Source organism: Macaca fascicularis, chromosome 1 (assembly GCF_037993035.2).
Source record: "Macaca fascicularis isolate 582-1 chromosome 1, T2T-MFA8v1.1".
Lineage (NCBI taxonomy): Eukaryota > Metazoa > Chordata > Mammalia > Primates > Cercopithecidae > Macaca > Macaca fascicularis.
The window spans coordinates 142,900,873-142,928,029 of NC_088375.1; the positions used below are offsets into that span (position 1 = coordinate 142,900,873).

Sequence of the window (27,157 nt, forward strand, 5' to 3'; positions counted from 1 at the left end):
CAATAGAATGTGGATAGAGAACATAGGCAAAAAGTCGGATTAGAAGGAAATCAATGGATCTTTCATTTTCTGATTTGTACCACAGCTGACAGTGTTCAATTTCTTCAGGATGTCAGAAGCCCATTCCTTGATCCAACTTCTTGGTTACCTGCTGGAGGAACACTGGCATTCTCTAAATCTAGAACTAGAGGTGTATCTATAAAGTACTTATTCCCTATTTTCCTTCATATGTTAAGTTTTCTAGTGCTAACCCTGTTTTCCTCAAAGAATTGCTTCAGTAGGGTCTAAGATGGAATCAGCTAATGGCTAACACATGATGTGTTAAATTCGGAAGAGTAATTTTGCACATGGTTTATGCTTAAATAGAAATGCTAAACCATTTACATCTGTTTTCTAGTCATCGTTCTTGCTTTATAAAAGCTATGTGTATGCTCTCCAAATAAGTTTTTATTTTGCCCATTTTGAACTCTTCCATATATTAATTTTTTAAAGCACTCAAAACAGAGATCAAGAACAATTGTGTCCTTTTAGTTCATTGTCTTCTACAGAGGAAAAAATCAGGTCAGATTAAACTCTTGAACTGTTGCAATTACTTTTGTTTTCCGAACTTCAGTTTTTAAATTTTCTTTTAATTTGCAATCACTTTCCTAAGATCATGCCTTTTTACTTTAGATAGCTAAAACATCATTGTTTACTAAATACTTGCCTTAGCACTGACCTCTGTAGTTACTTTGTTGAAAACTGTGCTGTAACTTGACACAATATTAACTACTTCTGATTACTTATCTGGTACATGTTTGATAATATCTACTTTTCAAGAAAGGAAGACAGTTCAGACACATAATTTGACAAAGTTAGGAAACAGCAACATCAGTTCTTCGAACACAGGAAAAAATCTGAACAGTTGACATTTCTGTCTGGTGTTAGATGATGTTCTTTAAAGACCACAGACAACATGCACAAATGTAGGCGGAAACAATACATCTGCTGATACTGGCAGACAGCATTACCCGCCAAATTTGGCCAGTTTGTTAAGATAAATAACTTTTCAGTGACGTGCAGGGCTGAAATTACATAAACAACAGAAATTACTAAGACTTAAGCCTATGAGTTTTGTGGGTTTCAAGATTTTATGCAATCAATATCCCGACATCTGTAACACTATTTTGTCCCTAAAATGCTGATGCCAGGAACAGTAAGATTAACGTTTTACTTGATGACTTGTTCATATCTTGAAATAAACGATGATTAATTCTTGGAATAACCATTATTGAACCACACTTTTATTTAGGTCATTAAGACAACTATAATCATCTCCTTATAAGGAAAAGTTTCATTAAAAATGCTAGAGCTCAGCCTGTTTCAAAAACCAATACTTGTAGCTTGTTATATTAATAGTTCTAAATGTCTAAGGCTTTTTAAGTGAAAATACCCTTAAGTTTTATCGAGCCTGAGCAGTAGGAATTTTTAAAAACTGAGTGAAAAATAGCTGATTAAGAGGAAATGGCATTAACTAGTTACCTTCTTAGTCTATCCCTAGAAATGACTATTTTGCCTAATTCAAATCTTTTAGAAACATTTCCCATTATTTAAAAATGGTCTTCAGAAGGCGTAAAAACCTAAAGAATATGCATATAGAAGCTCGCTGCCAATTCTGATTTAGCACATTAGGAATATTAGTCCAAAATTGAGGCAATATTCTTCAGTGGGACTGAAATTCCCTGAGAACTAATTTGTAACACTAGGTATCTTTAAAAACACTAGCTCCCTTTTACTTCCCCCTCAGGATCAATCAAGTTCTTTGCCATTAATGGAAAGTTAAAACAACAGCCCTGAATTTTAAACTTTCTTAGAGAATGTCTCCCTATCTACCCTTTTGGTAAATTTTTCTTTCTTTTTAATTTCTGAATATGTGTTAACATGACTGTTTCATTAACATGCTACCTATTTGCTGAAGAAATATCATCATTCACCCATCTCAAAAGAAAAATATTCCCAGTGGTCAATTTAAAAAAAAAAGCTATTTTTCAAATGAGTACTCTGACATAAAAAATATAAAAGGATAACTTTATTAAATATACAAATTCAAGAGCATTCAATTTTTTTTAAGATTATGGCATAAGACAGAGCAGATCAATGGTAATGGTTTATATAGATATACCCTATAATTACCAAACAGATTAGGTAGATATACTAATCTACCAATGCTCAAAATAACAAAATGAATATATGTCCCTCAACTATTTCTGTATTTTATGACTACTAAATGGGAAATCTGTCAGCTGACTCAACCACCAGACTTTTTCCCATAGGAAGTTTGATATGCTGTCATTGATATATATCATTTCTGAATATGGACCTCTATCTTAGGTCCTTTTCTCTTTGCCTACTTCATTTTCTCTCTTCCCAACCCACCTAAGACTTAGTCAAAACAGGATACAGAGATCTGGATGGCTCTATGCAGAGGAAAAATCTCCAATAATACTGTCAATTCTGTATTCACTTTTCCTTTCAGCAGCTACCTAATTATATCTAAGATGGTGTGAAAAAACATACACCTCAAAAAAGAAAAGCATTTGGACTATCAATCTTCACCTTGGTCCTGCAGCTTCCCTTTATCAACCAGTGTATATATTATTTTAAATTCCCAACTGTAAACACATACAATATTTAATAAAACATCCAGAAACTTTGTGGTCAGCACCATGTAATTTCCGAGGAGAATGTTTTTGGTAGGGGCAGAGAAGGAAGAAAATAGAGAAGCCATTAAGAAAAAATGGCAATTCACACTAAAATGCTTTCATAAAGTGTTTTTAAAAAATGGATAAATTCAATTTTAGGTGATACTTTGCCCCATGACCAACACTTCCTCATTGTTTTAGTGTTCATAAAAGGCGTAATATGTACCTCTAGAAAAGGAAATTATCTTCTTTTCTTACATTGTTAGAGCACCAGCACCAGGTTGAGTTTCCCCAAAGTATACATAGCTCATAACTCTAAAAAAATCTACAAATTAAGTCTTTTGATTCATTTAATCCTCATCACATCCGTTAATTTTAATTAATTAAAACTAAAACTGCTCCTTTTTCTGCATATGTCAGTGAAAAGTAATTAGGGAAACTAAAAATCTGACCTAATAAGGAACCCACCTAAAATCTACTTAGGTAGGTTTAACTCAAAGAAGATCATGTTGTTAGTCCGAACAACTATCCCAGGCATTTTAAGTATTCTTAATCTATATTTTAGAATGTGCCACCAAACACTAAAATGTTAAAATAAATTATTAATCCTGCTCTGGTCTCTAAACAAGAACTTATGGCTATTACAAAATATTCTTTTTTATTCTACCTCATAACAGTAAACATTAAATGAAGACCCATCATCACAAGCTCATATCTTTAAAAAATGGATGCAGCAAAGCTTCTTCTGCTGTTATTCTTGAAGCTGGATTTAGATCTAGAAGTTTATCAAGCAGGTCATAAGCTTCATCAGGTACCTCATTCCAGCCTTCTAAATTGGTAGTATACTCATCAAAACAACACCCACAGCTATTACTATCCCCCTTTTTAAATGAATTCCCTGAGTATTGTCCTGGAGGTGTTTGTATGAGGCGAGAAGCTTTATGGTCAGTCTTCTCTGAAACAGTTGGTTGATGAGAAGCAGGTCCTTGTATATCACTTGTTAACTTGGGAGTGTTAGAATCCATACCCCTGAGTCTCTCACAGAGTTTTCTCAAGTCTTGTGCTGGAACTTCTTTGCTACATAATATTGATTTCCCTAAAAGCAAAAGAAGAAAAAACAACAGAAAAAGCCATTTTATTATTTGAGTATATCAGAAGCCTCTCTCATGAGAAACATGAAAGTTCAAACATATGCTTTATGGACACGGACACACAAACACACACACATACAGTGAGATAGAGCACCACATGCTATATTTAAGTTGTATGTGAATTGCACAGTGGGAGATAAAGTGAGAGATAGTAAGTAGAAAGCAGTGACTTACTAAGCTATGCCAGGCACTCACTTGACTCTGCCAGTTTCTCAAGCTTCATCTTATCCTTCTACAATCTTTAACTAGCTGCAGCTCCCACGCCCCCACTCTACTTCCTTTCCAGCCTTCTATGTCTTTGACTACATGACTCCTGTCTTTGCCTATGATGTCCTGCACTCCTTGTGTGCCCAGGACACTCTCACTGGCATCACCACTCAGATCAAGAATCACCTCAGGCTTGACACCCTCAGAGAGAATTGATCAATTTCAGCTTCTACTGTATCTTGGGAGGAGTTCTACTATTATTTTTGCTATCCTATATATGTCTGTCCCACCTAGTAGACTGTGAGCTCTTTGAAGGTAGGAACTGTCTTATCTATCTTTGAACCTCCCAAACCCAGCTTATGCCAGGTACATGTTAGGTGGTCAGTTAATGTCTGTTGGACTAGACAAAAAGGCATTATTCATTTCAACAACTCTGTTCAAATGACAACATACATCCTTAGAGATGCTGTTCTTGACCAACCTATCCTAAATGAGCCTCTTCCCTCCCCTTTTCCTTTTATCTTTCTCAGTACCACTCATTTCTCATAGTACTTATGTTCTCTCCCTCACTAGAATTTAAGCTCTGTCAAAGCAGAGACTTGCAATAGTACTTGGCATACATAAAGCCCCAATAAATGCTTCTGAATGAACAAATAAACAAACTATATCTTAGTTTTTAAAAATATAAATGTCTGAAACAACTTCCTGATGGGTTTATTATCAGATGTGCAAAAAGAAGTTAATCACGCAAATGGCAATCATGTATTATTTTTGCCTTGCATTTACTTATTAAACATAAATGTACTAAACAATAAGTACCATAACATTTAGATGCTTTTCTGGGAATGTAGATTGTCAACAAAGTCATTAATCTGGCTGAGGATGATAAAAAGTTACCTTTCCCTATTCTGAACTAACTATTGGACTGATGTTTAACTAAGCCAGGGGAAAAAGAGGGGAGGGAAAGGGAGGAAACAAAAGAAACAATTACCAAAAACCAAATTCTATGAGGATACAATATGCCAATCCTTTTTTACTTTTGAACTGATTCTATCATTCCTATTCTCTCTGAAAAATCAGAGCCAGAGGGGAATACTCACATAGTTTTTTATTCATTAGCTTGTTCTGAAGTCATAAAATAATTAATAGTATATGTTATCACATGTCCCCAAGTTATACAATATGCTTTTTTTTATATGACCAAAAAGAAGATTGATTTATAACATTCAGGAAAAATAACTCCAACTAACACAATCGGTCAACATACTTTGTTACAGACTACTATGTGTCAGGAATTTGTTTCAGCTCAAGACTTTTCTTTTTAATTTATCCAATACAATTCACTGAGTACTAAATGACAACCCACAATGGAGCCAGGTTTAAGGGCTGAGGACAGTGGAATAGGTTACAGATAAGAGAAGTAAAGGTGATCTCACTGCTAATCTCAGCTAAGTCATTTCTTTAGGTTACAAAGGGGAACACAGTTGTGTTTGCTGAAATTTTGAGGCTTTTATACTCAGTCCAAAGTTATAGTAAGATCTGACTGAAATAACTACAGATGTCATACTAATACAACTGAGACAAGTCCTATGGCATTATTTTTATTATTTGTTTTTTGAGACAGTCTTGCTCTGTCGCCAGGCTGGAGTGCAATGGTGCAATCTTGGCTCACTGCAACTGCCGTCTCCTGGCTTCAACTGCAGTTCTTCTGCCTCACAGCCTCCCGAGTAGCTGGGACTACAAGTGTGTGCTACCATGCCCAGCTAATTTTTGTGTTTTTAGTAGAGATGGGATTTCACCATATTACCCAGGATGGTCTCATCTCATGACCTCATGATCCGCCCACCTCAGCCTCTCGAAGTGCTGGGATTACAGGTGTGAGCCACCGTGCCTGGTCCTATTTTTTTTTCAAATATGAAAACAAGTATTACAATGATAAATCTCTAAAAGCTCTTGCTTGCTATCATGGCACTTGATCTGGAGTATTTTTGTGTCAGATGTTGTACTTCCATTGTTGGCCCTGATTATAACTTGGATTACCAATGGGGAGATTCAAGCTCTTCAATAAAATATTTTGGTGTTGGCTCATAAACTTCATGTTCATAAACCTCTCACCAAGTTATTCAATAGTAGATGAAAGTTTTCTCAGTTGAGAATAAACATACTTGTTATGTTTATTATTATGTAAGAATGCCATTTCTAAGATATCAATCTTGTTTTCCACTCATGGTCACTTTTCCCTTGTATGTATTATTTCATCCTATTATCTTCAAATAAAATTTTCTTACAATAAGTACAAGATAGTTACAATTGTGGACCGACTTTGCTGTAGAAGCATATTTTGGCAAGCCTCTATTAAGATGAGGCTTTCTTCACAACCACCAAGTTTTTCTTATAGATTGGACTATAGCACTAGTGCATAAGCTAGGGCAGTAATTTCTGCAGTGGTTCTTAAACACCTGTAGTTTCTTAGTCAAAATCACTTGTTTTTTCAAACTAACAAGGCTGGAGCCTTCCTAAGTATCTTATTTTTCTGAATCATATTTTCCAAGAATAGGTAGAGTGGGCAGGCATATGTATTTCTTAAAGATTCTCAGATAATTCTGACATGCAACCCCGGTTAAGACCCGCTGATCCTGGGGCTGAGCACAAGGCAGCCCAGCTACTCTTGAGGTAGGCTGGTTGAACCTTTATCTCCTGGGGTATTCTGTATTGTATGGTAGTAAGCTGACTCAATCCCACTTATTCCTTGGAAAGCATTAACTATAACTGAGCTTGGAAAATAAACATTAAACGGGCATTTGAGTTCAGACTGTTGGCCACAGCAAGGCTGAGATAATTCTCACGTGCCCTATGAAGTACACTGCACATCCCAGTCTTGAAGAACTTGCATGCTAAGGAGATGACATCCATGTCCAATATATGTTTACAATAATATCCCATCAGTTAAGGCCTTCTATGCATTCTGCTTCTCTGCTCCCATAAACCTACACAACCTGACAACACAAATTTCTATTCTCTTCCCTAATCCTTATTATACTGTATTAATAATTGTTTACTTGTTAGTATAGCCTAAGATCATTTAAGGCAAGGACACTCTAAGTACCAAGACGTAGTACATCTGATGTTTAAAATACAATAAAAAAGTAAAACATATTATTAAAGGTAAATGTATGTAATAAAAGTCAAACCATAACTAAAAGGAGTTAAGATTTTACTCCTTATTCCTACAAAATTATACAGGTAAACTTTAAATACTGCAAAAGGTATTACTTGTGCTTAATAAGATTAAATGATTATATGTATAGAGGAGAGGTGATACGTTTATTTTCAAGCAATTGAAGAATTTTCTACTTAATATTAGAGAACTTTATCAAGACTCAATGTTTATTTGTAAAGAAAATTTCATAATAATTTATTAAGTGATTTGTAGGAGATAATCAAAGGCATTCTGTTTTGTTCTATAATACAAAACTGCTTACCAAAAGTTTTAGCAGCTTGGATAGTTTCTCTGGATCCCCGAATTGTCATAATTTGGGCCAAAGCAGTTAAATCATCACTTGCTTTATAAAATGGGTATCGTCCACTAAGCAAAGAAAGAAATATGACACCTGCAGACCACATGTCAATTGCTGCAATAGAAGACAAATTTTAAAAATAAATTTCAAGTCTATAATTTTATCATCTAAATCAATAGTCCTCAACATTTACTATGCATTAGAATCACCTTGGGAGCCTTAAAAAATTCAGATGCCCAGACCCAGAGATTTTGATTGAACAGTTCCAAAGCAGGGCTCAGGCATCAATGTTTTAAAAAAAGTTCCTCAGGTGATTTTAATGTACAACCAGGACTGAGAATCCTCACTGCAAAATATGTTTCTTTCTTAAGAAACATGTTGGTAAATTTAAAAGGATACTTAATCATTAGGAAACAATAAGTAAATGAACATTTTATAGGATCAAAAGGAATCCAAAAACAGCTAAGAGGGAAAAAAATCTGAATGATCCTTGAGAATTACATACCATACTGGTCAAAATGCTTTCATTTTAGTGAAAAGTAATGAACATTAGAAGCTCTTCTTCAGCTGACACTAGCACCAACTGCTGCTATAGAAACCTTTAAAAAAGTATTTTATTTTTATTTTTTTGTGGCTGTAAAGACTTTAATTTTTCTGAGTACACAGTAGGTATATATATTGATGAAGTATATAAGATGTTTTGATACAGGCATGCAATGTGTAATAATCACATCCTGGAAAATAGGGTATCCATTCCCTCAAGCATTTATCCTTTGTGTTACAAACAATCCAATTATATTCTTTTTTTTTTTTTTTTTTTTTTGAGACAGGGTCTCGCTATGTGGCCCAGGCTAGAGTGCAGTGGCACAGTCTCAGCTCACAGCAACCTCTGCCTCCCAGATTCAAGCAATTCTCATGCTTCAGCCTCCTGAGTAGCTGGGATCACAGGCGTGTCACCATGCCCAGCTTTTTTTTTTTTTTTTTTTTTGTATTTTTAGTAGAGATGGGATTTTGCCACATTGGTCAGGTTGGTTTCAAGCTCCTGGGCTCAAGTGATCTGCCTGCCTCAGCCTCCCAAAGTACTCTTTTAGTTATTTTAAAATGTACAATTAAATTATTGACTATAGTCTCCCCGTTGTGCTATCAAATACTAGGTCTTATTCATTATTTTTTTTTCCGAGATGGGGTCTGGCTCTGTTGCCCAGGCTAGAGTGTGGTGGTGTGATCTCGGCTCACTGCAACCGCCGCCTCCCAGGCTCAAGTGATCCTCCCACCTCAGCCTCCTGAGTAGCTGGGTACACGGGTGCACACTACCACACCCAGCTACTTTTTTGTATTTTTGGTAGAAATAGGGTTCTACCATGTTGCCCAAGCTGGTCTCCAGCTCCTAAGCTCAAGCAATCCACCCGCCTTAGCCTCCCAAAATGCTGGATTATTCATTTATAACTATTTTTTGTACCCATTAGCAGTCCCCATGTCCCCCACACCCTCCCACTACCCTTCTCAGCCTCTGGTAACCATCTTTCCACTCTCTATGGGTTCAATTTTTTTGATTTTTAGATCCCACAAATAAGTGAGAACATGTAATGCTTGTCTTTCGGTGCCTGGCTTATTTCACTTGACATAATGATCTCCAGTTCCATCCATGTTGTTGCAAATGACAAGATCTTCTTTTTCATGGCTGAATAGTACTCCATTGTGTGTAAGTACCACATTTTCTTTATCCATTCATCTGTTGATGGACACTTAGGTCGCTTCCAAATTTTGACTATTATGAATAGTGCTTCAACAAACATGGGAGTGCAGATACCTCTTTGGTACATTGATTTTCTTTCTTTTGGGTATATACCTAGCAGTGGGATTGTTGGATCATGTAGTAGCTCTATTTTTAGTTTTTTGAGGAACGTCCAAATTGTTTTCCATAGTGGTTGTACTAATTTACATTCCCACTATAGAAACTTTAATCTTCTTAATTCTGGCTGTTAAAGATTACGACCAGCTCAACTTGATGTTAAAAAGCTTTTTTTTTTTTTTTTTTTTGAGACGGAGTCTCGCTCTGTCGCCCAGGCTGGAGCGCAGTGACCGGATCTCGGCTCACTGCAAGCTCCACCTCCCGGGTTCACGCCATTCTCCTGCCTCAGCCTCCGGAGTAGCTGGGAATACAGGCGCCCGCCACCGTGCCCGGCTAGTTTTTTTGTATTTTTTTAGTAGAGACGGGGTTTCACCGTGTTAGCCAGGATGGTCTCAATCTCCTGACCTCGTGATCCGCCCGTTTTTGTTTTTTTTTTTTTTAAAGGGATATCTCTCCTAATTGTTGACCTCCTAGTATCACCAGGTTATTTGCTCTGTTCCTTCGGCTACTGTATCACTTTTTTTTTTTTTTGAGAGGGAGTCTCTGTTGCTCAGGCTGGAGTCCAATGGCACAATCTCGGCTCACTGTAACCTCTGTCTCCTGGGTTCAATTCTCCTGCCTCAGCCTCCGCAGTAGCTGGAACTACAGGCATGCACCACCATGCCCAGCTAATTTTTTGTACTTTTTAGTAGAGACGGGGTTTCACCATATTGGCCAGGCTGGTCTCAAACTCCTGACCTAGTGATCTGCCTGCCTTGGCCTCCCAAAGTGCTGGTATTACAGGCGTGGTGAGCCACTGTGCCCAGCCCTACATGCCTTTCTTAGCTCCTTTGGTACCTCTGCCTGCTCCTTCAATGTTTTCTCCAAGCCTTAAGTGCTGACTAATGTTCCTCAGAGTTTTAACTTCTCCCTCTGTATACTCTCCCTGATTGGTCCATCCACTTCATGGTTTCAACTGTCATTTATATAATGATGACATTCAACTGCATTTCTAGCCCAGCTCCTTCGCTGAGCATCAGACTTAACTTTGATTCTGTTGGATATCTCTATTTGGATGTCCCACAAATACCTCAAACCAATTATACCCAAAACCAACCTTACTTTCCCCTATAAACCAGTTACTTCTCCTTTACTCTCCACCTTGGTTACTGGTACACATCCAAGTCTCCCAAGCTAGGACTCTGGTAAATATCCTGAATGCCCTTTTCCCTCACCACACCACACCCAAATTCTACATCCAATTATCCACCAAGCTCTGCCTTTTCCAACCCTTCACTTTTCTTTTTATTCCTATTACTAATACCCTCATTCACATTTTCATCCTCTCAACTGGAAAAATTCATGCCACCACTCTCCAAAAGCTAAACTGTTTGAACGCCTGCCAGAATGATCCATCTAGAATATACCATTGCCACTTCTTTCGCTTGATTATATGTACAGTATATAGTCCAAACTGTAACAACTGTGGTCTGACCTTGTCTACCTCATTCCAGGTTTATTTCTCACCATTCCTCAACTTGCATCTTAATATTCTAGCAACATTAGACTTTTTTTTTTTTTTTTCGAGATGAAGTCTTGCCCTGTCGCCCAGGTTGGAGTGCAATGGTGTGATCTCAGCTCACTGCAACTTCCGCCTCCTGGGTTCAAGTGATTCTCTTGCCTCGGCCTCCCGAGTAGCTGGGATTACAGGTGCACACCACCACACCCAGCTGATTTTTGTATTTTTAGTAGAGATGGGGTTTCACCATGTTGGCCAGGCTGGTTTCAAACTCCTGACCTCAGGTGATCCGCCCATCTCAGCCTCCGAAAGTGCTGGGATTGCCGGTGTGAGCCACTGCGCCCGGCCAAAATGAAACTTTTTTAGTTTTCTGTATGCTGTTTCTTGAGTTCCTTGGCTCATGCCTCTATGCTAACCTCCCAGCCCAATTTACATTCTAAGAGGTCACTTCTTTCATGAATTGCCTTTCATAATCTTTTTGGGTTAGGATAGTTAGATACTCCTTAAATACCTTGTATAAGTTTTACTACCATACTCAACAGGTTATTTTATAATTATTTGATAGTGTGTCCTGATTAGAGTGTGAACAGATGGTCTTATTTATTTATTTACTTTATCATTAGCAAGCAAGAACAGACATTCAATGAATGAACGCATTTCTTCAAAGCCCATAATCCAAGTGAACAGCAGGATCCATCTATTCGTTCAAGATGTTTCCTGAATTCCAGCTCCATGGTAACTTTTTAGATTATGGAAGACGTTTTTCTTTTTCAAAACCTTCTAACTGCTATTATATTGTTTATATAACAAAAATAATTTTAATCAAACACAATTATATCTACATCACAGGAAACTTTTGAGGTATTAAGCAAGCAAATAAAATGCTTTAAGTCTTTGGTTGGCAAAAACTATTAAACATAATTTTTTTCCCCCATAAAGCTGATGTCAACAAAATTCTATAGATTACATTTTGCGTATTTATTTACAAGATGGTAAGATCATCTTGTAAATAAATACGCAAAATGTAATCTATGGAATAAACTGTTTAAAAAAAAAAAGAGAGGCAACATTAGGATTAAAAACTTTCATAAAGAATAGCATTAGCTCAAAAATAGGAATGCCACACTGCTAGAACTGCTTACATAACTTAAATAAAAGCAGAAGAGGTCAAATATTAGTTATAAATAGACAAAGATCATAAAATAAAATACATCTGGGACAATCCATTTTAATTGGGTTCTGTATTTCCAGTAAAACATACCTGTAGTTTGATTGGGGCACTTTGTCAAGACTTCTGGTGCTCTGAATCCTGGTGTACCTGCCCTAGGGGCAACCTGCTGACGCCTTATGATGAAATAAGATTTCTCTAGTTACGTTAAAGTTGAACTATGTAAGTCTAAAAGATAACATTCATCAATTTAGTTCACAGTAAATTTTGCCTCGATACCTATATAGTAAGTGTTACTATGAAGTAAATGATAATCTAGTGGGATAAAAAGCCTCGATTTTTCTTCTACTGGTTTTTACCCCCTCTACTAGTTCCCCAGATTTACTCCAGAAAGGTTTTAAAATAACCTCCAAGAAGAAAAAGCAGTAGTGGATAATAAGAGCCACAGTAGAAAAATAGAACCCAATAGCAATTCACAGGTATAAAAATTCATTTCTGTTTGGAGTAATTGATCACAGATACACTTATATATTTGACTTAATCAGGAAAGGCTTTATGAAAGCCAAGTCTTGAAGGAAAGGGAGAAATTTATGAATCAAAGAGTTGGAGGTGGGAGTAAGAGAGGAGCTCTTACTGTTTGGTTCTGGTTACTCCACATAAATGGGAATAAAAAGAGAAAACAGAAAAGATTACATCAGCAAGCAAAATGTGTGATTTGAAGCTTCTAAAAGCCACCCCATCTTACTTATTTGCATATAAGAACAAATGTGTTTTCCAGAGTATATCCGTGTTAAATAAATAATATATGAAAACTGTTATCATTTGCTCTTCAAGGTACTACTGCTGTGCATCAAGGCCCACTGCAGTTCACTGATCTGTATTGATCCCTTGCACTCACAAAATTATCCACCCAAATCAATGCAATTTCTAATGGCAGCATGCTGGTGATTTTATAACACCATCAAAACACATTACCTTGAAAGGCAAATACTACAAACTTTATCTGTTGCATAGCAGTCACAGGTCAGGCTAGTTGGGCAAGAACTGGCAGTTTTCCTCATTACACCACTATTCATAACTTTTGCAGAAATAGCCTTCTTTTTTGTTGCTAACTTTCTAGACAGTACATCCACAGTCTTTGACTGCTTCATGAGCTGTAAAAGAAAAGTCTTATTTTTCTATTTTCATGACATTTAACACGATGTCCTAAAATGCTAGTATGGCAAAAAGCAATAGCGGAAGCATAGCTTTAAGAACTGCTGAATGGCTATTGGACGGTAAATAAACAGTTGTCTATTAAAATGTTTAAGGTCTTCTTGGGTTTTTCTGCAAAGTCGCCTTATATTAAAATTTACTCATTAGTCCTAGCTTGGCCAATATTTGACTTATACTTTATTAGAACTTTTCCTGATACAAGTATAAAACAGTTATGTTCTAGTGTCTAACTCCATTTCAGAACTGTAAACTGCACAAGTACATTGGCTAAAATCACAGTTTTAATTTGTTGCTCATGCTGTCTAGCTGTCACAAGATATCCTAAGTCAATCTGAAATCATCTACGTTGATGATGATTTTGTTAACTTTACAAACATCTTTACACTATCAACTATGTGTCAGAACAGTTAGCTAGCTGTATGGAGCTCACACTCTAGCAATGACAGAAAAGCCCTTAACGTTCTTCCTCTAGAGAAAGAGCAGTAATAGTCAGCTAACCAAAAATGAGAAAAAATTCCACCAGAAAAGTTCAGAAAAAAACTGGAGAAAACAAGTTTTGACTAAATGCTCAAAGCAGTAATACCTTCTGCCAAAGCCAAACTCTACTTTAAAAAAAGTTCTGATAATAAATGTTAATCTAGTTATTACCTAAATTCTCTTCAGTGTATGACTGACTGACCATTATGCTATTAAGCTACATTACTTACTTTCACTGCAGGGCTCTCATGTGAAATGGAGCTGTGTATATTGAAATTTCTTTCTCCAAAAACAGAGCGCTGGACAGAAAGGCCTACAGATCCCTCCTACAATACCAACAAAAACAAGGAAAATAAGGATTATATCTGTAACACTTTCTGCCAGCTGTACTCTGCCATAGTTTTGAAAGAGTTAAGTGAGATGAAACAAAAACAGCTGCATCCAAGTCATTCTCAGGCACCAAACCACTTCTGTGAAAGGAGAAAATAGTCTAGACAGAATTCAACACCCATACAATGTTATCATAGTCCACAAATATATGTAACTAAAAAAATTCAAAAACCACCTGCATGGATGTTACATTTTGCTGTGCAGCTAAAATGGAGATAGACACTTCAGAATTCCTCCCCTATAACTAATGCTTTCTTTTAAAAAGGATAATCTGAACTTTTTAACATGCAGGGAAAATGTAATATTTTCCATTTTTGTCATAAAATATGATTTCATAATAGGTAATGACAAACGTTATAAACGGACAATGTAAATTTTAGTTTTAAAATAGTAACCAAAATGATTCAGTACAAATCTTAGTGAAAAGTTAATCAACTGAATACATATAACAAATGTAAAAAAAGTTTTTTAAATTACAAGTACTATCCTAGTATTGTATTTCCCTCTGTTGGCTGAAGGAGTACATTTCTAAAACAGTGTCAGTACTTAAGAAATAAAAGAGAGAGAACCTTTCCATCTTTTCCTTGTTTAATCTGAATTTGTGCATTTGTGTAGGGTCTTTTAACAGAAGCTTTTGTGATGGACTGCTGATCCAGCTCCTTAGGTACTGGGCCACTCAATGGAATCTTGTTTCCTGTGATTATGTGGGATTTGTTTTGTGAACACCTTTCCTGCTGAGCTTCAGACTGGACAAATTTGAGAAGCTCTATTTTCGTGTCATGGGTTCCTTGGGCCAAACCAAAGTCTACCAAGGCATACCTAAGAGACAAAATTAAGCATTTTTACTTATCTGTAACAATTAAAGCTTAGTAACATTGTAATACTCTCAAACCATCCTCATAAAAACTGTAATTCTTTTTGGGATCAATCAGGAATTTATAACATTCTGCTGTTTTTTTTTTGGCGGAGGGGAGATTTATAGCATTCTGGAAAAGAAAAAAAACCTAAGTTTTCCAGACAAAGTAAGAATTTAACAGCTAACTCGGATTGCAAATTAAGAGGTGTCCCACAATCAATCAAATGTTCTCTTTTTCCAGTGGTCTGGGTTCATAAGGCAGAAGAGGAATACATAACATAAACACAATCCTTTGTTCTTTGATGGTGGCAGAGATGGCATCATAGCAGATAATTTCTAGTTAAGCAAGTTTAAAAAATTAAAATCATGGTTTTAAAATCTGATCCAATTAAAGAAAATTTAAGTCAGGGGTATAAAAGCTCAAAAAAGAAGTTATAATCTTACTATGTTCAATACGATCCATTATATAGAGGTATTTATGTTATTTTCAGCTTATAATTATAATCAGCATTAAAAAGTATACATAAAAATAAAACTTTCATGTTAAAACAGGAAATTGGCTATCATGTGGTCCAAAGAAAAATGAAGTCCAGAGTAACAGACATATCTAAGGTCAAAAATTATTAGACTCTAAGTCTGTTAGTTCAGGCTATTTCCACTGAATCATGGTATATCTAATAATGTACACTGTTCCACGAATACAATTTTATCTTCTTCTTCACCACAGTTCCCTTCCCAATCACAAAGAAACTGAAACAGAAATAATCTGTGCATGGCTGTTGCAGTATGTTCTATCTAAGAGATATAGGTCAGAGGATACAAAGTAGCAGTTATGTAGGATAAATAAATCTAGACCTAACACACACTCTGAAGATTACAGGTAATAAAACTGTATTGTATATGGGATTCATGCTAAATGAGTAAATTTTAGCTGCTCTTGCCATAAAAACAAAAATAAAATGGTTAACCGAAATATTTGCTTCACAATAGTAACCTTTTTACTATCTATGTATGTTATAACATCATGTTCAATACCTTAAATATAGACAACAAAACTGTTTTTTAAAAGAGAAATAGGGTAAATATTTTCTAGTAACTCTTCATACTTACTTTTTCAAGCGCCTATTATATAAAAAATTGCTGGGCTTAACATCACGGTGAACAATACCAAACTGATGGATGCGTTTCAAAGCTTTGAACAGATTAAACATATATTCCCGTACTTCTTGAAAGGAAAGAGAATTCAAAATGTCCTAAAATAAAGTTATGAATGAAATGAGTTACAAATATTGTTTGCAATGAAATATTCAGCTAATAAAAATTCAAGAAATATTAAAACCTACCAAAAACGACTCATGCTCCAGATACGGCATAGCAATAACTACATGATCATTCTTCCTAAAGCAGTATTTAACTCCCATGACATTATCTTGCCCCCTAGTGGAAAAATGCACAACGAACTTTTAGAGGAAAGGTCAGAGGGACTGAAACTTTATGTCTAATTTTAAAAACCGCAATTTTAGCAATGCATACATATTGCTGAAAACTGACTTAAAATCATCATCACATAATATAAACATAAGTGACTTGTGTTCTTGTGTTAAAGTTTTCTTTTAAAACAAAAACAGCACCAGTTTTGACGTTACTATAATAATTCCAACGAGGTAATTATAGTTGTAACTGGGGAAGTGGCAGAGAGAGAAAAAAGGGAAAAGATTAATAAGACTTAGCAGATAAGATGGTAACAGTAATAAATAAATTAGGGTCACTAAACTAATAGATCATACAGCCAGGATTTGAACCCAGGCATTTTGCTCCAGACATATGCTCTTAATCACTACGCTACACTGCTTCATAAAAGAGTAAAATAGGACAAAGGTGATTTCTATGATTTTGAGCCTGAGTAAGAAAACAATAGAGATATCAAAACATAAGTAAAGCCAGTAAAAGAAGCAGCTAAAACCAGACCTCATCATTTTGATAGAGCTATCTAGATAAGGGACTAAACCTTAAGTAAGACAAGTGAGAAGTCAGTGAGAGTACTTGCAGAGAAGTGATACCTAGAGACATGAAAATTAATAGTGAGAAAAGAAAACTAAGCTTGGAAGAAGTCAAGTTAGAGAGCCAAATAGGAAAGGAATTTTGAAGGAGGAGTTATTAGCATGGAAGTCAAAGAGAATAACTGAGGGGAGGCTTTTAGTTTGGCAAAGAATAATTAACTGGTAATTTTTAAGACAGCAATTTAAGTGGAAAGGAAGAAACAAAACAGAAGGAAGGAAAATAAAACACAATGGAAGCTGAGCCTAAAGACAATTTGCCTGACTGCATTGTAAGATCAGATGAAGGCATTTTTAGCATGTACCTTTTTAAGCACAGAAAAAGAAAAAGTGGTAGAGGGAGACAGTTAAAGTATAGAAAAAGGAATGATCACATTTACGGTACAAGAACGTATGCAAGCGTTCTTTACAGAGGCCATCTCATTTTCTTGTCTTCTATAGTACACAGAGGGCTGAAACAAACAGGCTTACTTATTCATTCATTCAATATTTAGTAGGCACTGTTATTTGCTGTTAGGGATTACAGACATTAGTAATGCAACAGTGAATAAAATTTACAGAATTTCTGTCCTCATGGAGTTTACTACCTAGTGGACAATACAGATAATAACAAGGTAACTTATAATGACAGATTATGGTAAGGGCTTTGAAAGAAATCAAAAGATGCTATGACAATTAGAAGAAAATAGGAGAATCTAATTTAATTCAGAGAAGACATCTTTTAAGCAGTGTCACTCTTTTTTTTTCCTTAGAGACAGGGTCTTGTTTTGCTGACCACGCTGGATGGAGTGCAGTGGAGCGATCGCAGGTCATTACAGCCTCAAACTCCTGGGCTCAAATGATCCTCCTACCTCAGTCTCCCAAGTAGCTGGGACTACAGATGTGTGCCACCCTGCCTGCCCAATTTTTAAGTTTTTTGTAAAGATGGGGTCTTGCTATGTTGCCCAGGCAGGTCTCAAACTCCTGGCCTCAAGCAATCCTCCCAAAGTGCTGGGATTACAAGTATGAACTCCTGTGTCCAGTTTCACTCTTGCTCAGATCAGAAGATAAAGGGTCAGCAGGCAATGACTGGGAGAGGCCTTCCTGAATGGGCAAACAGTCTGGGCAGTGGCCCTGAGGTAAGAAGGCTCTTGAGACAAATTCGATAAACTAAAGAAATGGAGTACAGTGAAGGAGGTGGGAAGACAGGCATGAGAAGGTTGGATTTTTTTTCAAAGTACAAAGGGAAACCATTGAAAGATTTTAAGTGGGGGAACTAATGACCCAATTTAAGTTATATACATATATATTTTATATTTTAAAGATCATTCTGGCTGCTGTGTGAAGACAGAATGAAGGGGAGAAAGACGCAGCAGGCTACAGTTATAGTCTAGGCTTCAGCTGAGGTAGTGGCAGAGAAGATAGACATGGATGAACTTCTAGATATATTTTAGAGGCAAAATGGCTAGGACTTAGTGATTAATGTGGTTTAGGAGAGAAACAGAAAATGAGGATGATTTCTAGGTTTCTGGCCCGAACAAGTGCGTAGATGGGCCATTTGCAGAGATGGGTAGATAAGAACATTTGTTGTGGTGGGGTTATTTTTGGCATGTTAAGGTTTAGTTTTGGCATATTAGGTTTGAGATATTTATCAGGCACCAAATGGAAATGTTAAATAGGCAAGTGGATATATACAAACCTGTAGTTACGATAAAAGGTCTGAGATTAACTATATACTTGTGGGAATCATTACTTTAGATCATGTGGAAATGGAGGACACTAAGGAGAATACAGAGAAACCCAAGAGCAAGCATGAGGAACTCCAACATTCAGGGGTCAGATAGAAGTGGAAGAGCTGGCAAAGACACAAAATGAAAGGCCAAATGAGGGAAGAAGAAAACAACGAGGGTGTGGCAGTACAGAAGTCAAGATAAGGGTTCAAGTCAATTGTGCTAAATGATGCCTAGAGTAATGGCTGACTCTATAGTTTCCAGTTTAGAGGAGAACAGCCGCAGTGAGTATTTAGTGAAAGGGAGGTGTGAAATGAGAACAATGTATGCAGATAATTGTTGAGAAGTCTGGCTGTTAAGGAGGGAACAAAGAAATGATGGAGCAGGTGGAAGAAGGAGGGCAGTTTAGGAGGATAAGATACTAAATCATGTCCTTATGTTGACAGAAATGACCCAGCAGAGAGAAACCATACCAGATGATTCCATTATTCTAAATAAAATATTAGATGAGGTTGTCAATAGCTGGGGAAATATGAAATGTGAGTTCCCTACATTTACAAAATAATGTAAACCATGAAAGCCAAGGTTTATGATTTGGCAGGAAGGTTACAAAAAGCAGTGATAAAAGACAGGAAATCAAGCCGAGCCTCAAGGGAAATCCAATCTAAAAGAATTACTATAAATTTAACTAACTATTGCAAGGTTAGAAGGAAAGTGCTAGCAAATTGCAAACACTTGACTGAAAAATGTATTTAATTCACATACAATCTCCTCATCCCTGCTAAGCATCTACTTTAAAATCTTATAAATTATATACAAGTTCAATTAAAATATGTTTAAATTGCCTACCCAGCCACTGTTAGGCACTGAAGTTCAGCTGCAATTCTTACAGGATGACTTGTTGGAATCAAGTGTTTTAGAGCAATTTTCTCTTCAGGTCCTACTTGTAACTGTGCTGTGGCCAAATAAACAGAGCTGAAAGTGCCTGTAAAACAATGTATTAAATTTTTCAATATCAGGGTTTTTAAAAATGTTAATGAAACAATTCTAAAATAGATTGTAAAAACTGTTTCAATGGCATAATAGATTAAAACAGGATTTCATTTTACTGTAAATATTTATTATTTATTCTTTCTTTGAGGTTGAAAAAGAAAAGCTGCTACCATAATTAGTAATAAAACTACGGTCTTAATAGTCTAAAAAGTGGTATATTTTTCAATAAGAAGTAGTAATGAAAAGCAAGATTACAAAAGGAAAACAGGAGGGAAAAAAGACCTTGTAAAAATAGTAAAGCATATCCCCAAATTACCTTCTCCAATTTTGTCCTTAATCTTAAACACATTCCCAAGCTGTGGTACAGCTTCATAAAGCTTCTCAATATCTTTTTTAACACCTTTCAAGGAAACAAAAATTTAGACTTTTAATCAATGACAGTATATTTTATAGTTTCTTAAAATTTAAAAAGCTAAATGAAATTATAAAACATAATTAATTATAAATAAAAGTTTTAATAAAACTTGTAAGATTAAAACCCTATCAAGTTGCTGTAACTCACACACACCTCTTGAACAGGCAAAAATGACAGTCCCATAATTAAATACACCAAATTTCTACTATACTGGAATTATATACTAATAGATACATTGTTACTGTATAGATTACAACATGAAAAACCACCAAATTTTTAAAATGACTAAACAATTTGTGCTGTGATCACTAGATGGCATGACAAGGACACATTGCAATGTTCTTGAAAACTACTTCCCGTAAAGATACAACATCTTAAAGGCTTGGTAAAATTTTACATATTGAATATTCACCCTATATTTTCAGAGAGAAGGCCTACTAAAGCTCTCAAGCATGTAAAAACATATTTTTAAAAATTTGTCCCAATTGCCAGTAGTACTCTCTATCCTTGACTACAGATAAATTGCTACTTTTAAATAAATATCAGTTCTTTATAAAAATGTACATAATTAAAACAAGGGAACACAATAATACAAAACCCAGTAAACTACTGGATACAGAAGATAACTAGGTAAGACTCTTCAGATTTTATTACAGCATCTAGGCTCTACTAGCCCTATGTAGCATAAGTTTAAGACATTTTCAAAGCACTTGCACATGCCTTATCTTTTCAGATCTTTCTAACAGTACTGTGATCTTGGCAGAACAGGAATTATTATCCTGATTTTTCAGATAAGGAAACTCAATTCAGGGAGGTTAAATCATTTGCCCAGTTTCACAGAGGTGTTGCTGATGTCTACAGAACTTATTCCTTTATTTTAATTATACATATATTTTCTAATTTTCTTTCTTTTCTTGAGATGGAGTCTCACTCTGTTGCCCAGGCTGGAGTGCAGTGATGTAATCTCCAATCACTACAATCTCTGCCTCCCGGGTTCAAGAGAGTGAGCAGCTGTAATTACAGGCATGCACCACCATGCCCGGCTAATTTTTGTATTTTTAGTAGAGACGGGGTTTCACCACATTGGCCAGGCTGGTCTCGAACTCCTGATCTCAAGTGATCTGCCCACCTTGGCCTCCCAAAGTGCTGGGATTACAGGCATGAGCCACCACACCTGGCTAGAACTAATTCATTTAAATAAATACTGTTTTAAAAAATGCTCAGCAATGGGCATGTAAAAAAACTAATAAATGTGGTACAGCCACTAGGAGCTTGGTCTAGTAGAGGAAACATGTTATCATTCTTAATACAAGGTGATACCTGTAATAAAAGAATGCATATACTACTAGGTTGCGGAGGATTTCCGAAGGTGATAGGAAGCCTTCAGTTGATGGCTAAGTTTTGTTCTGAAGCATTCACCAAGTAGTGAAAGTCGAATACAACACTTTAGGAAAAATTAACTATGTCTGTAAAGACAGTAACAAGAAAAAAAAAACAACAAAAAACAAAAAAGGCTTGGATGATTAGGGCAGGGGGAGGGCTGAGAGACAACGAAATACAATGTGGCCTGGGGTGGTGGCTCAGGCCTGTAATCCTAGCACTTTAGGAGACCAAGGCAAGAAGATTGCTTGAGGCCAGGTGTTTGAGACCCCATCTCTTAAAAAAGTTAAAAACCAACCAAACAAACAAAAAATTAGCTGGCCTTTGTAACACAGGCCTGTAGTCTCAGCTACAGAGACTGAGGCAGAAGGATACCCTGAGCCCAGGAGCTTGAGGTTACTAAACTATGATCATGCCACTGTACTCCAGCCTGGGCGACAGAAGAGGGAGACCCTGTCTCAATAATAATAATACTAATAAAAGAAATAGAATGTGGCTAAGGAAGAGAAGAGAGAATGCACATGAAAGCTACAGAAAGTTTTTAAGAAGAAAAATGACAAGTGGAGAACAGATGTGAAGGGGAGGAGAAACATTAAGGGTGCTTCCACACCACTACTCACTTACTATGTACCTACTCCTCTTTACAAAACTCAAAATGTTTATTAAGGTTTCCTGTCACTTCAGAACAACTTCAACAATTTTAAACAACAGTAAAACTTCCTGGCAACCAAAGTGAATGCAATATCTTCAAATTCTGAAGTGGGAAACGAGAGCAGAAAGCAGAAAAGTACATTCATGTCAAAAGCTGGAAAACAGTACTAAAGACAGACAAATGAAATAGACTTGAGGATTGGAGGAGGACCCTGAAAAGTCTATTATAATATGCTAAAAATTATTTAAATGCCTCTATTTTATACATGAAGGTCTAGGTTTCTATTTTGACATTTTAAGTAACTTCGTTTTCTGCTACATACTATATCCAAGTTGGTTTTAATATATCAATACTCTCCTTAACTACACTCCTTGCCAGCCTGTAGTCTATCCGTAATGCAGCAGTCAGTCAGCTTGCAACATAGCAAACAGTTTAAACAGAGTATTCTGATAAAGCTAAGTCACCTTGTCACGATTTTGCTCAAAATCTTAATGGTTTCCACATCTCACTCCATTAGAAAGTCTCTTTACATGTCTCTTTGACTTCACTCCAATTACCTTCCCCATTCTAGCCACAATGACCTCCTTGCTATTCTTGAATGCTAGGCACACTCCCATCTCAGGGTCTTTGTACTTGCTGTTTCCTCTGTTTGGAATGCTCTTCCCCAAATATCTGCACAGCTCACTCCTTCACCACCTTGAAGTCTTAGCTCAAATATTACAGAAGGCTATGACCAACTATACTTACCAAAATTACAATCTCCTTCCCCAATACTTCCTATCTCCCCTTCCCTTTTACATTTTCTTTGTAACACTAATCACTTTTGAACATTAGTATTTATTTCTTTTGTTTACTGTCTGTCTACTGTCTAACTATCAGGGTGTTCATTTCTGTTTTATGCTTTGATTTATCCCTAGCACCTAAAAAAGTGTCTGTATATAATAGACACTTTCTTTCTCACTTATTAAAACTTGGCATATCGTAAGATACTTAAAAAAAATAATAAAAGCTTACTGGCCAGGCATGGTGGCTCACACCTGTAATCGCAGTGCTTTGGGAGGCCAAGATGGGAGGATTGCTTGAGGTCAGGAGTTTGAGACCAGCCTGGGCAACATAGCAAGATCCTATCTCTAAAAAAACATTTAAAATTAGCTGGGTGTAGTGGCACATGCCAGTAATCCAAGCTACTCAGGAGGCTGAGGGGGTAGGATGGCTTGAGTGCAGGAGTTAAGGCTGCAGTTAGCTGTAATTGCGCCACTGTACTCCAGCCTGGGTGACGGAGAGACTGTGTCTCAAAAAAGAAAAAAAAAAAAAAAAAGGCTTGCCAAATTAGTGAAAGAATAAACATTTGACCAATATTATGCCAGATAGTTTGTGCATTATAGCATTTTTCTTAATAGGAAAAAATAGAAACAATCTATAGGGTCAACAGTAAAAGGTGATTAAATATAATATACAATGGACCTTAAATCCAGTTGTAGAATATTTACTACATCAGCAATATTCAAGATATATATTAAACAAAAAATGGAGATCAGAAATAAGATCTCATACTCCGGTTCAGGCAATATTTCAATAATGCAAAAAGACTTTATTTTGGCTTTCTTTACTTCAAAACTTTCAATAATCATGTTTATCAGAAAAATGTTATAAAAAATCTTACAAATATCTCAAAATAAAGAGACATGCTATTCATCCATTACACTAAGTATTTTACTTTATATCCTTACATTAAATCATTCATTCAAATATTTTCAAGCACCTACTATGTGCTGGACACTGTTAAGCTCTGGGAATGCAAAGATATATAAAACATCCAATCAAAAATATAACTTCAATAAGGAGTAAAGCTGATAAGGTGCAGGGATATACCTGTCTTATGATCTAATTTGATTTACTTTCCCAATTAGATTACGAGACTGTTACGTGCCTGGACCTCATCAGCTTTACTCCCCATTGAAGTTATGTTTATATAATTTTAGCTGTTATTAAGGATCATATTTTAAAAAGAGCTGCAATAGTAAAGTTTTAGCATGTTTTACAATTTATCGTATTATTTATAATGTCCAATATTCTGTTACATAAATGCTACAAAACTTTTGAAATCTGGAATAAAATTCACCCCATTCTTTACTTCCCAGCAGATTTTCAGAATATTAGAATAGTGGCATTCTCCTAAACAAGATGCCAGAACCAAGTCAGAGTCATCCATTCAGATACTCTGCTGAAGTCACAACATACTTCAGAAGCCAGAGGAGATACTGCCACCAAGGGGCTTACAGTGGAGACAAAATGCAGAATCCTAAGCGATAGAAAAAGAATACTACAATGACTGTGTTACTGTGTTATGTGTCCAATGACTAGTAAGGGAAAGATGAACTAAAAAAACAGCTAACTGCTGGAAAAATGGAAAGGAAGAGGAACAGTATCCACGAAACTGGATGAAAGTGGCATTTTAAGATTATTCTAGCACCAACGTACCAGATGAACTGAAGGATGGAAAAGTGCAAGCAGGCAGCATAGGTGAGAAACTGTTGTAAATCAGGAACAAAGTGTAAGGAAATGAATTAATGTGGTGGAAATGGGAATGGAAAGAAGACACAATGCCATACCTATTAAAAAGAAATAAAGCTAGGTGACGATATGGGGAACAAATAAAAAGCATCAGCTGAAGATTAAAGTTTCAAGTTTAGGTAACTGGGATAAATGACTTCCATCAAAGCAGAAAGTATGTGATGTCATATTTTTCTAGGGTGGGGTTATAAAGAATATATGGACAAAAGGTCAAAATAAGTATCTTTTGGACAAGCACAGAATTCACTTCAGACAAAGATGGAAAAGATCTGGCTACCCTTTCAGGAAAACAAATACAGTCAACTAGAATTCCTCTATTTAACAAATATTTATTATTAATAAATACCTACTATGTCCCAGGTCCTGTGCCAGAGCAGAAATGAAAGCACACATGCGAGTGTACAAAAGCACGCACTGCTTGATCCTGTCCTCTTCACCCCAAGGTCTGGTTTATGGCCAAACAACATTTCATGCTCTACACTGAGATATGGTGCTTTATTATTGCTACAAACATTTCATATTTTTTTCTCTGTGAGTTCTGCTTTTGAATACTTAAGTGATGATCTCCAGTGTCAATTTCTAAATTTAAGCTTAAGGCAATGTGGTGAGTAGAGACAAGAACACAGGTAGAGAAGAGAAATTTAATTTGGGCATCATCAAATTTCTGCATTCTTAGTTACCAATATTGATGACCATAACAACTTCAACCGTAAAACGGGTTGTATTACAGTCTTCCAAATTGCAATTCAGTCCTACATTTAGATCATATGAAGCTCTGTTTTAAAACACTGTCCTATAGAAACACACAACTCACTTTAAGATTCAATCTACTTATTTTTTGAGAGCAACTGAAAACACAGAATTGTTGCCTGAAAAATCTCTGCAACTGTACATCTTTGGAATTAAACACATACCTGCAAGTTTAAAATTCTGCTCGTTTTTTTTTAGAGAGCCTTCAGCCTGAGACCGGTCACGCTGGGGAGAAAAAGCCATTGGCTCATCCATTTGAATCCCCAAAGACGCCTCCATCACAAGACAATTGGGATGCAAAATGCCAGCTAAGGGGTTACATCCACAGGGAAAGCAAAGCAGCTGTAAAAATTGTAACACTGGAGAAGTTTAGATCACTCGCTAAACCACGCACTAAAAACATGCCACTGCCCCCAAAGGGGCAAACATTTTCAAATGCACCATGTGTCCAAACCTCCACAGTAGGGCACACTGTGGCCTTTTCTAAGGAATTCCATGTGCTTTATTTTCACCTATCAGAAACGCCGGCAGGGGGCTGCAGGGAGAATTTCCCGGCTTGGGTACCCGCGCAGCAGCCGGCGCAGTGGGAAACGGCGAGGCTGCGAGTCCGGCGTAGCCTGCGGGACCGCGTGGGGGAGGGGCCGAGCGCCAGGGGCGGTTTGAAGTCAGGAAAAGGACAGAGGGAGAAAACCGTTTCGCCACTGACAGGGAGCGCCAGGAAGCTCGTCCAAGGCCCCACGCAAGTTGATGGAGAACTGATACGACCCTGGCTACGAGTACTGGGCGGAGGAGGAGATGGCTTAATGAATGGGAATCCTCCGACCAGCCCTGGCCGCGAGGTCAGCCGGAAAAGACCGGCTTCCCTCGGGCCAGAGACCGAACCAGATGCTTAGTACGCAGGCGCGCGACTTTCCCGCCGCAGGTCGGAGGGATCCGAAGGGGGGCGGGGAAAGGAACTGCACGGCGAGAAAACCGAAGTCACCATCCAGAATTCGTTCCTAATCCCTCACAATCCCGCGCCACGGAACAAACCGTCTGAAACTCACGGTTTAAGGGAGTACGACTTCTGGGGCTCCCCAGATGCCTGGGTCGCCGTCTCCAAGAGCTCCCCACCTACCGAGTGGATCGGATGCGCCTGCGCAACACTTCCCGCCGCAGCTCTCGTTGCACATGCGCACACTAAAGCCCTCGACCCAGCGGATTCCGCTACTGGGCGCTTGCGCAAGAGGGTGGGGTTTCTTCCCGCCCCCTTGGCCAGCTGGAAGAGCGGTTACGGGAATGAAACCCCGGGATGATCTTAAAAAACAGGGTGAACCATAAGGCTAAGGGCCCAACATGATTTCCAGGAAAGAAACTAGCTCAGAGAAGGAAACACCTCAGGTGCTGACACATCCCTATATACCGTGGCCGCACAACACTTGGGTACTCCATGGATAGAAGGCACTTTCTTGACTCTGCTTTTATTTCCTTTTCATTGAGTGCCCTACTTTCCGTTAAAAACAAGCAGAAAATGCTGATTATTTGTGACTGTGTTAGTAGAAATTAGCACAGTGGCAGGAAGGCAGTGTGTACTGTTTACTGAGTCCTTGGCTCTGAGGTAGGCGGATTTCTAGG

General features: G+C 37.1%; 1 protein-coding gene across 12 annotated transcripts; it reads right to left on the reverse strand.

Moving 5' to 3' along the window:
- Nucleotides 1-2,048: 2,048 nt before the first annotated feature.
- CDC7 (cell division cycle 7) lies at nt 2,049-26,724 on the reverse strand. 12 transcript variants are annotated; one of them, XM_005542756.5, is made up of 12 exons: nt 26,661-26,724; nt 25,708-25,851; nt 20,089-20,172; nt 19,629-19,764; nt 16,357-16,450; nt 16,124-16,266; nt 14,727-14,976; nt 13,998-14,093; nt 13,051-13,229; nt 12,169-12,251; nt 7,522-7,671; nt 2,049-3,777 (listed from the first exon to the last, which is right to left on the reverse strand). In XM_005542756.5, the coding sequence occupies exons 1-12, from the start codon at nt 26,713-26,715 to the stop codon at nt 3,383-3,385; spliced, it is 1,809 nt and encodes a 602-aa protein (XP_005542813.4). In that variant the 5' UTR covers nt 26,716-26,724; the 3' UTR covers nt 2,049-3,382. The 12 variants fall into 12 exon arrangements, with proteins under 12 accessions (XP_005542813.4, XP_015288408.2, XP_073857885.1 ...); XM_015432922.4 differs by having other exon boundaries at nt 25,708-25,885; XM_074001784.1 differs by having other exon boundaries at nt 25,708-25,768; nt 26,590-26,687.
- Between the last annotated feature and the right edge of the window lie 433 nt (nt 26,725-27,157).

Coding starts and splice junctions, on each gene's coding strand:
- CDC7 (XM_005542756.5), bottom strand. CDS start 26,715: ATGTGCAACGAGAGCTGCGGCGGGAAGTGTTGCGCAGGCGCATCCGAT. Junction 25,852..26,660: donor AGGCGCATCCGATCCACTCG/GTAGGTGGGGAG, acceptor GTAACCCCTTAG/CTGGCATTTTGCATCCCAAT. Junction 12,252..13,050: donor TGTAGTATTTGCCTTTCAAG/GTAATGTGTTTT, acceptor TTTCATCATAAG/GCGTCAGCAGGTTGCCCCTA.